At 36.4% G+C, this 12,602-nt stretch overlaps 1 protein-coding gene across 1 annotated transcript; it reads right to left on the bottom strand.

The window, feature by feature from the left end:
* Positions 1-625: 625 nt before the first annotated feature.
* On the bottom strand, positions 626-11,694 carry LOC120358397 (outer dense fiber protein 3-like). The gene is made up of 2 exons (XM_039452593.1): positions 11,450-11,694; positions 626-1,326 (listed from the first exon to the last, which is right to left on the bottom strand). Exons 1-2 carry the CDS (start codon positions 11,670-11,672, stop codon positions 1,118-1,120), a joined length of 432 nt encoding a protein of 143 aa, XP_039308527.1. The 5' UTR covers positions 11,673-11,694; the 3' UTR covers positions 626-1,117.
* Between the last annotated feature and the right edge of the window lie 908 nt (positions 11,695-12,602).

Here is a 12,602-nt window from a genome sequence, read left to right on the forward strand (position 1 = left end):
GAATAGATTTTAAAGAAACATAACCCGTTGTAAGTATTATAGTTTTAAGAATATTATTCGCTCTAACATCTATGAAAAAATATATAATAACTTTTGATATAAAAACCGCCTTTTTATACAAAAATTTTAACAAAAATATTTATATACCAGAAGGATATGATCAAATTAATAAAACTTGTAAACTTAATAAAGCTTTATACGGAATAAAACAAGCTTCATTATCATGAAATATACGTTTTACGAATTTCCTTAAAAGTAACAATTTCAAACAATTAAACTATGAGCCTATGCTTGTTTATGAAAAAAAATAGAAAACTATTTCTTGGAATTTATGTAGATATTTAAAAAATTAGAAAAAAAATTTCAGGTGATTATAGTAAAAGACAATAATAAAAGACCTATTTCAATCATAGCAGTTCTTGATGCCGAATAATAACTTATTAATTTTTATAATTTTTAACTCAAATTACACGTCGCATATTCGTCGGAGTTGAAACACAGAAAACCGGAATATTCATGAAACCGGAATAGTAATATTAATTTTTTTTTTTTATTTTGTCAGTCCAATATAACGTATTATTATTTAAACACAATGATAATAAAAAAGCCTTCGTCGGTCGTAGCTAGATCTTAGTGTCTATAATTATTTGTATGATTTTATATACTTCTTCAAATTCAACCAGAACGTGCGCCAAATTGTTTTTCCGGTCGTAACACAGCATGTCGAATAACAATTAATAATATCATGATTTTTTAATTAATTAATTTAATATAATAATTGATGCTGATTTGCATTTATATACCCATTCCCCCCTAAAAAAACTGTAAAAAAATTTATTGCGCAAAATAACATATGTATTATTGTTTAGTATACATCGCTTGAAACAGGACATTCAAGTTGAGATCAGTCGTGCACTATGAATTTTTCACACGGACATAACTATTAAAATAACAGCAGTTAAAAAATGCTACTGAGACGCGCCATATTCCCCTACCAACAAAGTTTTTTTAGGCGACGTATAGGCTCGTGTAGCACGTGCTGTACCGGCGTACGCAATACGAAAAATTTTGCTTGAACGTTGGTTGTTAGAGGTTAATGACAGTTTCATTCACATTCTTACATAGAGAATGCACCCTGAGCACGTTTGTCAGGTACTTTGGGCCCTATGCACGTCGGTAAAAGGTATAAATTCGGTCCAGGTCCTTCATCTAGGAACTTTGTCACATCTCGGGACTTGATACTATAAGCTGGCGCTCTACGATTGTGATTCATTGGTGGACACATCTCGGGATAGTATGCTCCAGGTCCAGGAGCATAGTCCCGCACTGCAGAATACAAAGTTAAATATTAATACAAATTGAATAAGAATGCCTTCTACGGTCGCAGCTAAGTATTCGTATTTGTATTGTTTGTGTGATTTTATATACTTTCTTCAAGAAAAAACGAGGCAATTAAGAGAGTGGATGGAGGAAAAAGAGAAGGGGGTAAGTATATTAATAGGGGGGATTTTAATGCGAGAACGGGTAGAGAGGGGAGAGGTATAGGAGAGGAAGAAGACAGAGAGGTAGGGAAAAGAGAGAGAAACTCAAAAGATGAAAAGATGAATGGAGAGGGAAAAAAATTGTGTTGTTTCTTAAAAGAATTAGGATGGTCAATTCTGAACGGATGTATAAAGAAAGATAAGGAGGGAGAATGGTCGTATACTGAAGGAAAGGGGGAGACTGTAATTGACTACGTAATCGAGAATGAAGACACGAGAAGGAAAGTGGTAAAGATAAAGGTGGAGGACTGGGTAGATTCTGACCATCAACCATTAACTGTATACGTAAAAAGGAGAGGAAGAGGAGAAAAAAGGATTAGAAAAAGGAAAGGAAGAGAAAGAAGAGGGGTGTAGACGGAAGAGGAAAGGAAGAAATTTGAGGAATACGTGGGCAAGAGGGATTGTGTTTCGGAAGGGGTTAAGGAGGGTTGAAGGAAATTAAAAAAAAGAGTGAAAGGAGCATTGGAAAAAGTAGAGAGAGAAAAGAAAAAGGTGCGGAGAGGTTGGTGGGATATGGAATGTAGGAGTATGAAAAAAGAAATAAGAGAAGAGTTTAAAAAATGGAAGAAAAAAGGAGGGACTGAGGAGAAATATAAGGAGATAAGGAAGAGATACAGAGAGTATTGTAAGGAAAGGAAAAGAAGGGAAAGAGAAAGATGGGAGAGGGAATTGGAAGGTGTAAGAACGGAAGGGGATGTATGGAGGATAGTGAACAGGGGGAGGAGAAAGAAAAAGAGAGTCACAGAAGGAATCGAAATGAGGGAATGGGAGGGACACTTTAGAAAAGTGTTGGGTAGAGTGGAGAGGAGAGTGAGAGGGGTGGTGAGGGAAAGAGAAGGAGTGGAGGAAGATGATATCAGTAGGGAAGAAATAGCAAAGGCGGTAAGGAAAGTGAAGGAGAGAAAAGCGGCAGGAGGGGATGGTACTGTAAATGAAGTATGAAAATTTGGGGGAAAAGAAATAAATGAATGGTTGTGGGAAATATGCAACAGAGTGTGGAGAGGAGAAGGGTAGCCGGAAGAGTAGAGGGAAAGGGTAGTAATGCCGGTAGTGAAAAAAGGGGAGGGGGAGAGGGTTGAAGAATATAGAGGAATCACTTTAACACAAACGGCATACAAGGTGTACGCAACGGTACTTGCGGAGAGATTAAGGAAGGAGGTAGAGAGGAAGGGAATACTCCCACCGAGTCAAACGGGGTTTAGGAAAAGGGTAGGCACGATTGATCAGATCTACGTACTAAACTATCTGATAAACAAGAGGGTGGCGGTGAAAAAGGGCAAGATGGTGGTGCTATTTGTAAACTTGAAAGCTGCGTTTGACTCGGTGAATAGGGAAATTTTCATACAGATAATGAAGGAGAGGGGAGTTAGAGAAAATTTGGTCGCGAGGTGCGAGGAGGTACTGGAGGAGACCATAAGTAGAGTGAGGGTGGGAGATAAGGTAGGGGAAAACTTTTGGACAGGAAGAGGGATAAGACAGGGGTGCCCCCTGAGCCCATGCTTATTTACGCTGTTGCTGGCGGATTTAGATAAGGAGTTAAAGAGAGAGGAGTGGGGGGGAAGTAAAGGTAAAGAAAAGAAAAGTATACTCGTTAGCGTACGCGGATGATGTGGCAGTGGTTGCAGAGGAGGAGACAGGGATGAAAAAGATGATTAAGGAAAGTTATATAGAACGGAAGGGATTAGAGGTCAATGTAGAGAAGACGAAAATAATGAGGTATAGAAAAGGGGGCGGGAGACAGAAAAAGATGGTGTGGAAATGGAAAGGAAGAGAGATAGAAGAGGTGAGAAAATACCTACAGTATGTAATGATGGCAAACGGGGATCAGAAAGAACATATAGAAGAGAGAGTTAACAAGGGAACAATGGTGATGAGAGAAGTGTGGGGGATAGGAAAGAGGAAGTTTGAAAAAGATTGGTCGAAAAGGATATGGTTGTTTGATAGATTGGTTTGGACGGTAATGGGATATGGAATAGAGATATGAGGCTGGAAAGAAAGAGAGAAGGTAGAGAGGATACAGGACAGGTTTTTGAAGTGGATTGTGGGGGTTGGGAGGTACACGCCGGGATACGTAGTAAGGGAGGAAATGCAGAAGGAAAAATTGAGGGCGAGGGTAGGGTTGAGGACATGGAGCAATGAAAAGAAACTGGGAGAGAGAGGGGGAGGAGAGCTGGCAAAGTTGTGTTTGGAGGAAATGAGAGACAGGGCAAAGGTAGGAAAAGTGATAGGTAAATGGGAAGAGAAAAGGAGAGATTTTTATGAAAAGAGCTGGAGCCTAATTGAGATAGAAAAGATGAGAGAGGGAGGAGAGCTGAGGGGGGAAGAAGTAGTGGCAAGAGAGAGTAGGTGGCAGGAGGAGAGAAAGATGGGAGCAAATTAGGGGCTCTAGATTTAACATATGGTATGGAAGGGTGAAAGGTTGCCAGAGTACCTAAAAAAAGGATGGAAGGAACAAAAATGGCAGAGAGTGGCGAAGTTTAGGCTGGGAGACAGGATGATGGGGAGTAGATATTGGGAAGGAGAGGAGAAAAGGAAGTGTAGGATATGTGGAGGTGGAATGGAAACTTGGGAGCACGTATGGGAGGAATGCACAAATTGGGGGGTTGAAAGGGGATGGCAGGAAATGGTAGATGAGATCTTGGGAGAGGACGGGGAGAGAGAGATTTGGATGAAGAGATTAGAGGAGATAAGGGAGGGAGGAGGGTGGTTGGGTGTGAATGAAAGTGTGGAAGGAAGAGAGAAAAATGCGGCGGAAACGGAAGTCCAGAGAATCAGTGTGGAGGTATGGATGGATGAGTGATCTTTCTCTCTCTCTCTCTCTCTTGCGTTGTAAAAGGATGCGAGGAATAAAATGTAGAAACTTTGTAAGCAGAGCGGAGGTCCGCAGTGTACTCCACAAGGAATAAAGCACTTTATATATATATATATATATATATATATATATATATATATATAAAAGTATATATACATGGTGCGTTCCATAAGTAATGCGACCAATTTTTTCCTGACGCGACGATACACCGCAGCGTGTTCTAACCTGTTGGGAAAGGTGGAGGGGAGTGTTAGCTTCAAAATGCGCCCGGTCTCGGTCGCTTCCGAGCAGCAGGAGAGTCAGGACGTGCATTCCCGTGAACCGCGTTTGAGGTTAACGTAACACGGCGCGATGGATCGTACTGTGGAGCAACGTTACGCTATCAAATTCTGCGTTAAACTTGGAAAGTCCGCCACCGAAACGTTGCCATTAATTCAGCAGGCCTTTGGGAGTGATTGCTTGTCAAAATCACAAGTTTTCCGATGGCACAAGTCGTTCAAGGAGGGCCGAGAGGAAGTCACCGACGAACCCCGCATTGGACGTCCATCAACCTCCCGAATTGACGAAAATGTGACGCGTGTGCGTGATTGTTTAAATTTTGACAGACGGTTGAGCCTTCAATTGATAGCAGAAACTCTTAACATTACGAAAACAACAGTTTTTCGTATTGTAACCGACGATTTAAACATGAAAAAGGTGTGCGCCAAACTGGTCCCTAAAGTGTTGACCGACGAACAAAAGAACATGCGAGTGCTTCGATGCCAAGAACTCTTGGAAATGTGTGAAAATGATCCTAATTTTTTAAACTCAGTTATCACCGGTGATGAGTCGTGGATTTTTGAGTACGACCCGGAGACAAAAAGACAGAGTTCAGAGTGGCACACTCCATCGTCGCCCCGCCCCAAGAAGGCACGCATGAGCAAATCCAGAATCAAAACCATGCTCATTGTCTTCTTTGACGTCAGAGGCATTGTTCACCATGAATTCGTACCTACAGGGACCACTGTGAACGCAGCTTTCTACTTGGAAGTGCTAAAAAAATTGAAAAAAAGGGTCACACGTTGCCGAAGCGACATCAAGAACGCGTGGAAGCTGCATCATGACAACGCGCCAAGCCACAGCGCCTTCGTTGTCAACGATTTCCTGGCCAAGACCCACACCCCATTGGTTTCCCAGCCTCCCTACAGTCCCGACCTGGCACCCGCAGACTTTTTTTTGTTTCCTCGTTTAAAACAAGGCCTGAAAGGAAAACATTGGGGCACAATTACAAACATCCAGGCACATGTGACATCGGCTCTAAAGGACATCCCGGAGAAGGCCTTTCAGGATGCCTTCCAGGCCTGGAAGCATCGCCTCCAAAAATGTATCGATGCGGGAGGGTGCTATTTTGAAGATTTCTAACCATTGGTACAAATATATTCAATAAATAGTTTTTTATGAATTTGGTCGCATTACTTATGGAACGCACCATGTATATATATATAAAAGTATATATAAAAGTATATATAAAAGTATATATATATATATATATATATATATAAAGTGCTTTATTCCTTGTGGAGTACACTGCGGACCTCCGCTCTGCTTACAAAGTTTCTACATTTTATTCCTCGCATCCTTTTACAACGCAAGAGAGAGAGAGAGAGAGAAAGATCACTCATCCATCCATACCTCCACACTGATTCTCTGGACTTCCGTTTCCGCCGCATTTTTCTCTCTTCCTTCCTATATATATATATATATATATATATATATATATATATATATATATATATATATATATACAGTGGATCAAAAAAGTATTGGCACACTCACTTTTTTAAAAATATCTTTATTTATTGAAATGATATATTAATACAAAATATGTATTTTCGTGTCTTCTAACATACAGAAATAGTGTATTTTTCCCGAACTCGAAATAATGTGTTTATAGAAAATAAAAAAAGAAAAACAGAAATTTCTTACTCAAAAAAGTATTGGCACACTTGTGATTCTAATATAAAGTTCGCAGTTACACGCTTTTGTTTACATTGTAAGGATACAGATGTAAACAGACTTTGTTTATATAACTCACTTCTTTTGATTTACGCAGTCAGTCTAGATTTACGCTCAGTAGAGAAAGCATGGCTGCTAAAAAAAGCGAATTGTCTGCGTTCGTACGAAACCAAATTGTTTTTCTGCGTAAACGCGGTGAGAGTTATCGAAAAATCGGTAAAACGTTAAAGTTAAGTTTCTCGACAGTGAGACATGTAATAAAAAAGTATGAAGAGACTAATTCTACGGAAAATAGACCGCGATCAGGGCGGCCAAAGGTCTTAACAGTAAGAGAGCGACGTAATATTATAAAACAAGTAGTAAAAAACCCATTTGTGAGTGCTCAGAGTTTGTCTGCCGATATCGAAACATCTTCGGGAAAGACAGTTTCTGCTCAAACTGTACGAAATGTTCTGCATTCTGCTAAAATTTATGACAGAACAGCAAGAAAGAAGCCATTCATAAACGACAAAAATAGGCAAAAACGTCTTGGCTTTGCTAAAGCGTATATTAATAAATCAATGGAGTTTTGGAAGAATGTTATTTTCTCTGACGAAAGCAAGTATAACATTTTTGGATCCGATGGAAAGAAGTTTGTGTGGAGGAGACCAAACACCGAATTGGAAAAGCAGAATATTCAGCCGACAGTGAAACATGGTGAAGGACACGTAATGGTCTGGGGTTGTATGTCGTACAATGGAGTTGGAAATTTAGCATTTATCGAAGGAATTATGAATGCTCAAATGTATATCGATGTGTTGCGAGATAATTTACAACAGAGTGCAATTAAATTAGGCATACAAGAAACATTTCAGTTTCAGCAAGATAACGATCCAAAACACACGGCCAAAAAAACACGAGAGTGGCTTCTTCAAAACGTACCCAAACAGCTTTTTACACCACCTCAATCACCAGACGTTAATCCGATAGAAAATCTTTGGCATATATTGGACTTACAAATTCGAAAAAGAAAAATAGGCAATAAGAATGACTTAAAAAAGGTACTATTAGAAGAGTGGTCAAAAATTTCTTCGGAAACAACACAAAAACTTGTGGAATCGATGCCAAATCGATTACAAGCTGTAATTAATGCCAAAGGCCTGCACACAAAATATTAACAATTTGCTTTGTCTAACAATTCTAAAGAACTATGGACTTTATATTAGAATCACAAGTGTGCCAATACTTTTTTGAGTAAGAAATTTCTGTTTTTCTTTTTTTTATTTTCTATAAACACATTATTTCGAGTTCGGGAAAAATACACTATTTCTGTATGTTAGAAGACACGAAAATACATATTTTGTATTAATATATCATTTCAATAAATAAAGATATTTTTAAAAAAGTGAGTGTGCCAAAACTTTTTTGATCCACTGTATATATATATACTTTCCTCAAGTTCAATAAACTAAGCGTCGAATTAATTTTCGGTCATAACACAATTTTTAATTAAACAGACTTAAGTAATATCACGACACCCGTACCGGAAATTCGGGAGGTCCCAGGTTCGAACCCTAGATGAGATGATATTTCTCGCAATAATTTTTTTCACAGTTTTTTCAGGGCGAAAAAGGGTTTATATTCAATAATACGTGATATTACTTAATCCTATTCAATTTAGAATTCTGTTATGACTGAAAATTAATTTGGCGCGCAGTTCATTAAACTTGAGGAAAGTATATAAAATCACAAACAATACAAGCACAAAGACCTAGCTGCGACCGTAAAAGGCATTATTATTCAATTTGTATTGATACAGCAACGGTCAAAGTATCTCTCTCTACTATTTTAAATATTAATATTAATTTTCTACTTTTAAATTTAAAGAAATTCTTCAGCTTAAAAAGCAAAGAAAAATCATGTGACTTTCTATTAATATAGGTACATCTTTTTAATAAAGTAGCTTTCGGCATTACTATTTTCATAATAATAAATATAATGAATAAAACTTATGCAATAATAAGATACAATAATTATAGTTATTTAAAAATATTTCTTGTTTTAAATTTGTTTTGAGAATTCATGAATTATCCAGGAATTTTATTTAAAATTTCAGGTAAAATTAAAAAACTTTTTACGTAGTTTTTAAATAAATTTATTTTATTATATCCAACATTTTTCGTAACACCAATAAAATTCCATGAAAATGAAAATTTATGAATTCCATGATTTTCGAGGATAAAAAGTTAATTCCTTAAAAATTTCACATTTTTCTTGGTAGTAAACTAGTTTTTCCCGACAGTACACTATGGTATACATGTATAATTTATGAGCATTTTATACACAGAAATAGTACGTGAAACTTCATCTTTTTTACATTTTAATTTTTACATTTCTTAAAACTTTATTCTTCTTTGTAAATATAATTATTCAAAATTTTAATATTTTATTTTTCACTTCCTTGATAAAAAAAATTTTACACAAATTAAAAAATGCTTGAAAAATTTATATGAAAATGATAGAATTGGAATACTTTGTAACGATACGCCCCTCCGCCGTCCGCGCGTCTCCGTTCCGTCCACCGAACACCGAGCACCGAACGTGGCAGGAGCCACGTACACCCATGGAATTTGATTCTGTCCATGGAAAAATTTTCCAAACTAAGAAGTCGCTATCTTTCTACATACTTACAGTTCATGATAAAAGGAACGACCAATAAGCTCTAGTCGTTACATTAATCATAAACTATGGGTATGTAAAAAGTGGTGACTTTTCAGTTTAGAAAATTTCTCCATGGACAGAATCAAATTCCATGGGTGTACGTAGCCTAACCTCGCGGCGCGACCACGCGGCGACACGCGCACCGACAGTGGCGTTCAATAACGCTCCCACTCCGGCTTGGCCGACCGAGCATGCGGATTGGCTCGCCCATCCGCGCGTTTGGATATATAAGCCAAAGACAGTGGGAACGCAGAACTCAGATCCGTCCAATTCTCTGACCTGGCCTAAAGGCGACCGAGCATCCTGGATCGCTCCCTGAAGATGAGCATTCTCGTCGCTCTCCAGCTCCTCGACGGGCATTCCCGTCGCTATCCTCGGCTGAGTATTCTCGACCAGTCACCTCCGAGATCCTCGACGAGCATTCTCGACCAATCACCATCGTCCTCGAGTACCTCGACGCCAGAGAAACCTGATCGCTCTCGAAACTTTGAAATCAGCAGGGCATCCGCGCCCTGTCGATCCTCCGCCCCTCTGCCTAAGGGCGCGCTCAGGGAAACCGCGGAGACGAACCGACCGGCCGTGCACCGCGCTCGCACCGTCCACACACGCGCACGCACTTGCGACAAACACACGCCACGTCCCGTGGCTCCACCGACCGTACGGGCAGATCGCCCGCGTAACCGGTATATCAGTATTCCGCGAATAGTTCTATTTCCGCCGAACCTAGGCATATAAGTCAGTTCCTTTTAATTATATACTGTGAATAAACCTTTAGTTTCCGAAGTAATTCCGTTGCGCGACTAGCAATCCGATTACCAGCTAATATTAGTTGGACAGAGCTGTTCTCTTTCCTTTTTGATAACTCTTTCTGTCTTGTTTATTTCACACTTATTATTTTGTCAACATCTACCACTCATGTTCTAAATAAATCATTTTCTATTTTTGTCTACTTTAAACACTGTGTATGATCATTACGAACGCCTGACCAACCGACGAGCCTTATCCGGACCGATCCCGAAATTCCCGCACCGCACCGTTACATACACCGAAATCGCGTACCGTTACAACTTTTTCAAATTTTTATAAATTTTTGTACTTTTAAGCAATAATAAGTTATATCGGACAAAATTAAAACACAAGAATAGAAAGCCCTATATCAGTCACAGCAGTTCCTAGTGCTGAAAAACTTTTACCCTGGCTGAAGTATTATTTTTTCGTAATAAAATACTTTACAGTTGTTCTGAAAAGGAGGGAATATTATATATATTTCTTACAGCATTAATATTACTATTCCGGTTTAATGACTGTATTTCAAGTTCGACTAATATGCGGTGCACAGTTTGAGTTGACAATTTTTAAAATTTTAAATTTAAAAAGTTATTATTTGGCACCAAAAACCATTGATCATGGACTGACACAAACCTTCTAGTCTTGTGTTTTAATTTTGTCAGTTCAATATAACGGATTGTTTAATAATTTTTAATTTTTAGTTTTTCACTTTCAAACTGCGCGCCGCATATTCGTCAAACTTGAAATACAGTTATGAAGCTGGAATAGTAATATTAATGTTTCTAGAAGCATATATAATATTCCCCCTCCTCAAAAAAACTGTAAAATATTTTTTGCAGGAAAATCCTGGCTAAGGTAATATTTTTTTGCAATAAAATACTTTACAGTTTTTTCGGGAAAAAGGGATATCATATATGCTTTTAAAACCATTAATATTATTCCAGTTTCAAGACTGTATTATATAAAAAATAATGACACTTTTATTGAGGTTGATTGAAAGCGAAAATGGAATAAATGTAGCATTTTATTTTTTTTTCCCATGATATCACGAACCAATCTCAGTACTTAAGGTGTAATTACTAAAATTACTAAAATTGATAAAAATATTCCAATTCTAACATTTTGGCTTAGAATTTTAAAGAATGTTTTCGCCAACATTAGATTAAAATCCATCTTTTCTAAGATTTAATGGAGGAAAAATTTTTCATATATAATCATATGTAATTGTATATCAAATATGTCCATGTATATTAAAAGATATATAATTATGTTCAATTATGTATAAATATATATAAACATATATAACCCGAGAAAAAAAATTTTTATATACAACTATATATAATTGTATATTCTTTTATATATAATTATATATAAATATATTATTTATTATTATAATTTTTTATATATATATATGGACATATTTCATACATAATTATATATAAAAATGTTTTTCCCGGGCAGAGTTTAAAAAGTTATTTAAAGAAAACTGTACAGTCAAAAATTCGAAAAAATTAGGAATGTCTATATTAATTAAAAACTTATTCTCAAAATTTAATGTTCTCATATTATACACAGATTAAATAAACTTTGTTAAGAACTAACTTATACTTACGTTTCCATGCTTCCCTTCCTCTGATTGTATAAGCGGGAGGATTGTCTATCCCAGATTTTGTTAAATTTCTAATATTGTAACGAGGGCCGGGCCCTATTGCATAAGTCTTAATACCAGTTCGAGCGCGTATACTATATGCCGGATTTCTGTGTCGAGACGGATCATGGCCACTGTAGCCGACCAATGTTGGCAATTTATAAACTGGGCCAGGACCTGTATTCATAAACTCACATTAATACACACACACACGCGCGCACGCATATATATATATATATATATATATATATATATATATATATATATATATTTAAAGTATAAACAAATGTTAATTATTAATTTATATTTATATTTATATCTCGTTCATTTATGTATTGTGATATTTTTATTATATATATATATCTAATAAAAATATCGCAATACATAAATGAGATATAAGTATAAATTAACAATTGGTATTTGTTTATACTGTTCAAAATAAATTGTTATCAAATAGTCAAAATAAATAATTATCAAATAGTTTACCTTTTGTCATACAACTTAATACGCCCGGTTTAGTTTCTTTGTTCTCCATTTTTACTGTTATTTGACATGTGTGAAAAGCATAATAAAACGTAAAATCGATAAAAATCAATTTAAAGGTTAATATAAACTTTTCATGACATAAAGAGAATTAGTAATAAAATATGAATGTGTGAATTTCAAGTTGATATGTTCACAGCAATCGATATTATGTTCACTCAATTTTTTGGAAATTCTCAATTCCCACCCCACGGACTTAGGAATAGAGGGACGGTGCATAACCTACAGGGAAGAGGCACATTCGCGGCCGGGGGGAGGGGCTGCGCCATGTTGGTTTCAAAGATCGCACACATTAAAACATGTACAGTATATATGTGAAATAAACAGTACAGAATAAAGTTTAAAATTTTGTTAATCTTTTACATTAAATTTTTCTTTAATTATTTAATAACATATAATACATTTAGCAATGTAATAAGCTAGAATAACAAACATATTAAATAATATTTTACATATAAAAACGGACTAAAAAATAAAATCTGATAAAATAAAACATAATAATTTAAAATAATTTTTTTCTTTTTTGTTTTAAATAAATAAAATATCAACAAACACATACATCAATAGTATCAAC

The sequence above is a fragment of the Solenopsis invicta genome, chromosome 8, assembly GCF_016802725.1.
Source record: "Solenopsis invicta isolate M01_SB chromosome 8, UNIL_Sinv_3.0, whole genome shotgun sequence".
NCBI classification, from domain to species: Eukaryota; Metazoa; Arthropoda; class Insecta; order Hymenoptera; family Formicidae; genus Solenopsis; species Solenopsis invicta.

Coding starts and splice junctions, on each gene's coding strand:
- LOC120358397 (XM_039452593.1), bottom strand. CDS start 11,672: ATGAATACAGGTCCTGGCCCAGTTTATAAATTGCCAACATTGGTCGGC. Junction 1,327..11,449: donor AGGAAGGGAAGCATGGAAAC/GTAAGTATAAGT, acceptor TGTATTCTGCAG/TGCGGGACTATGCTCCTGGA.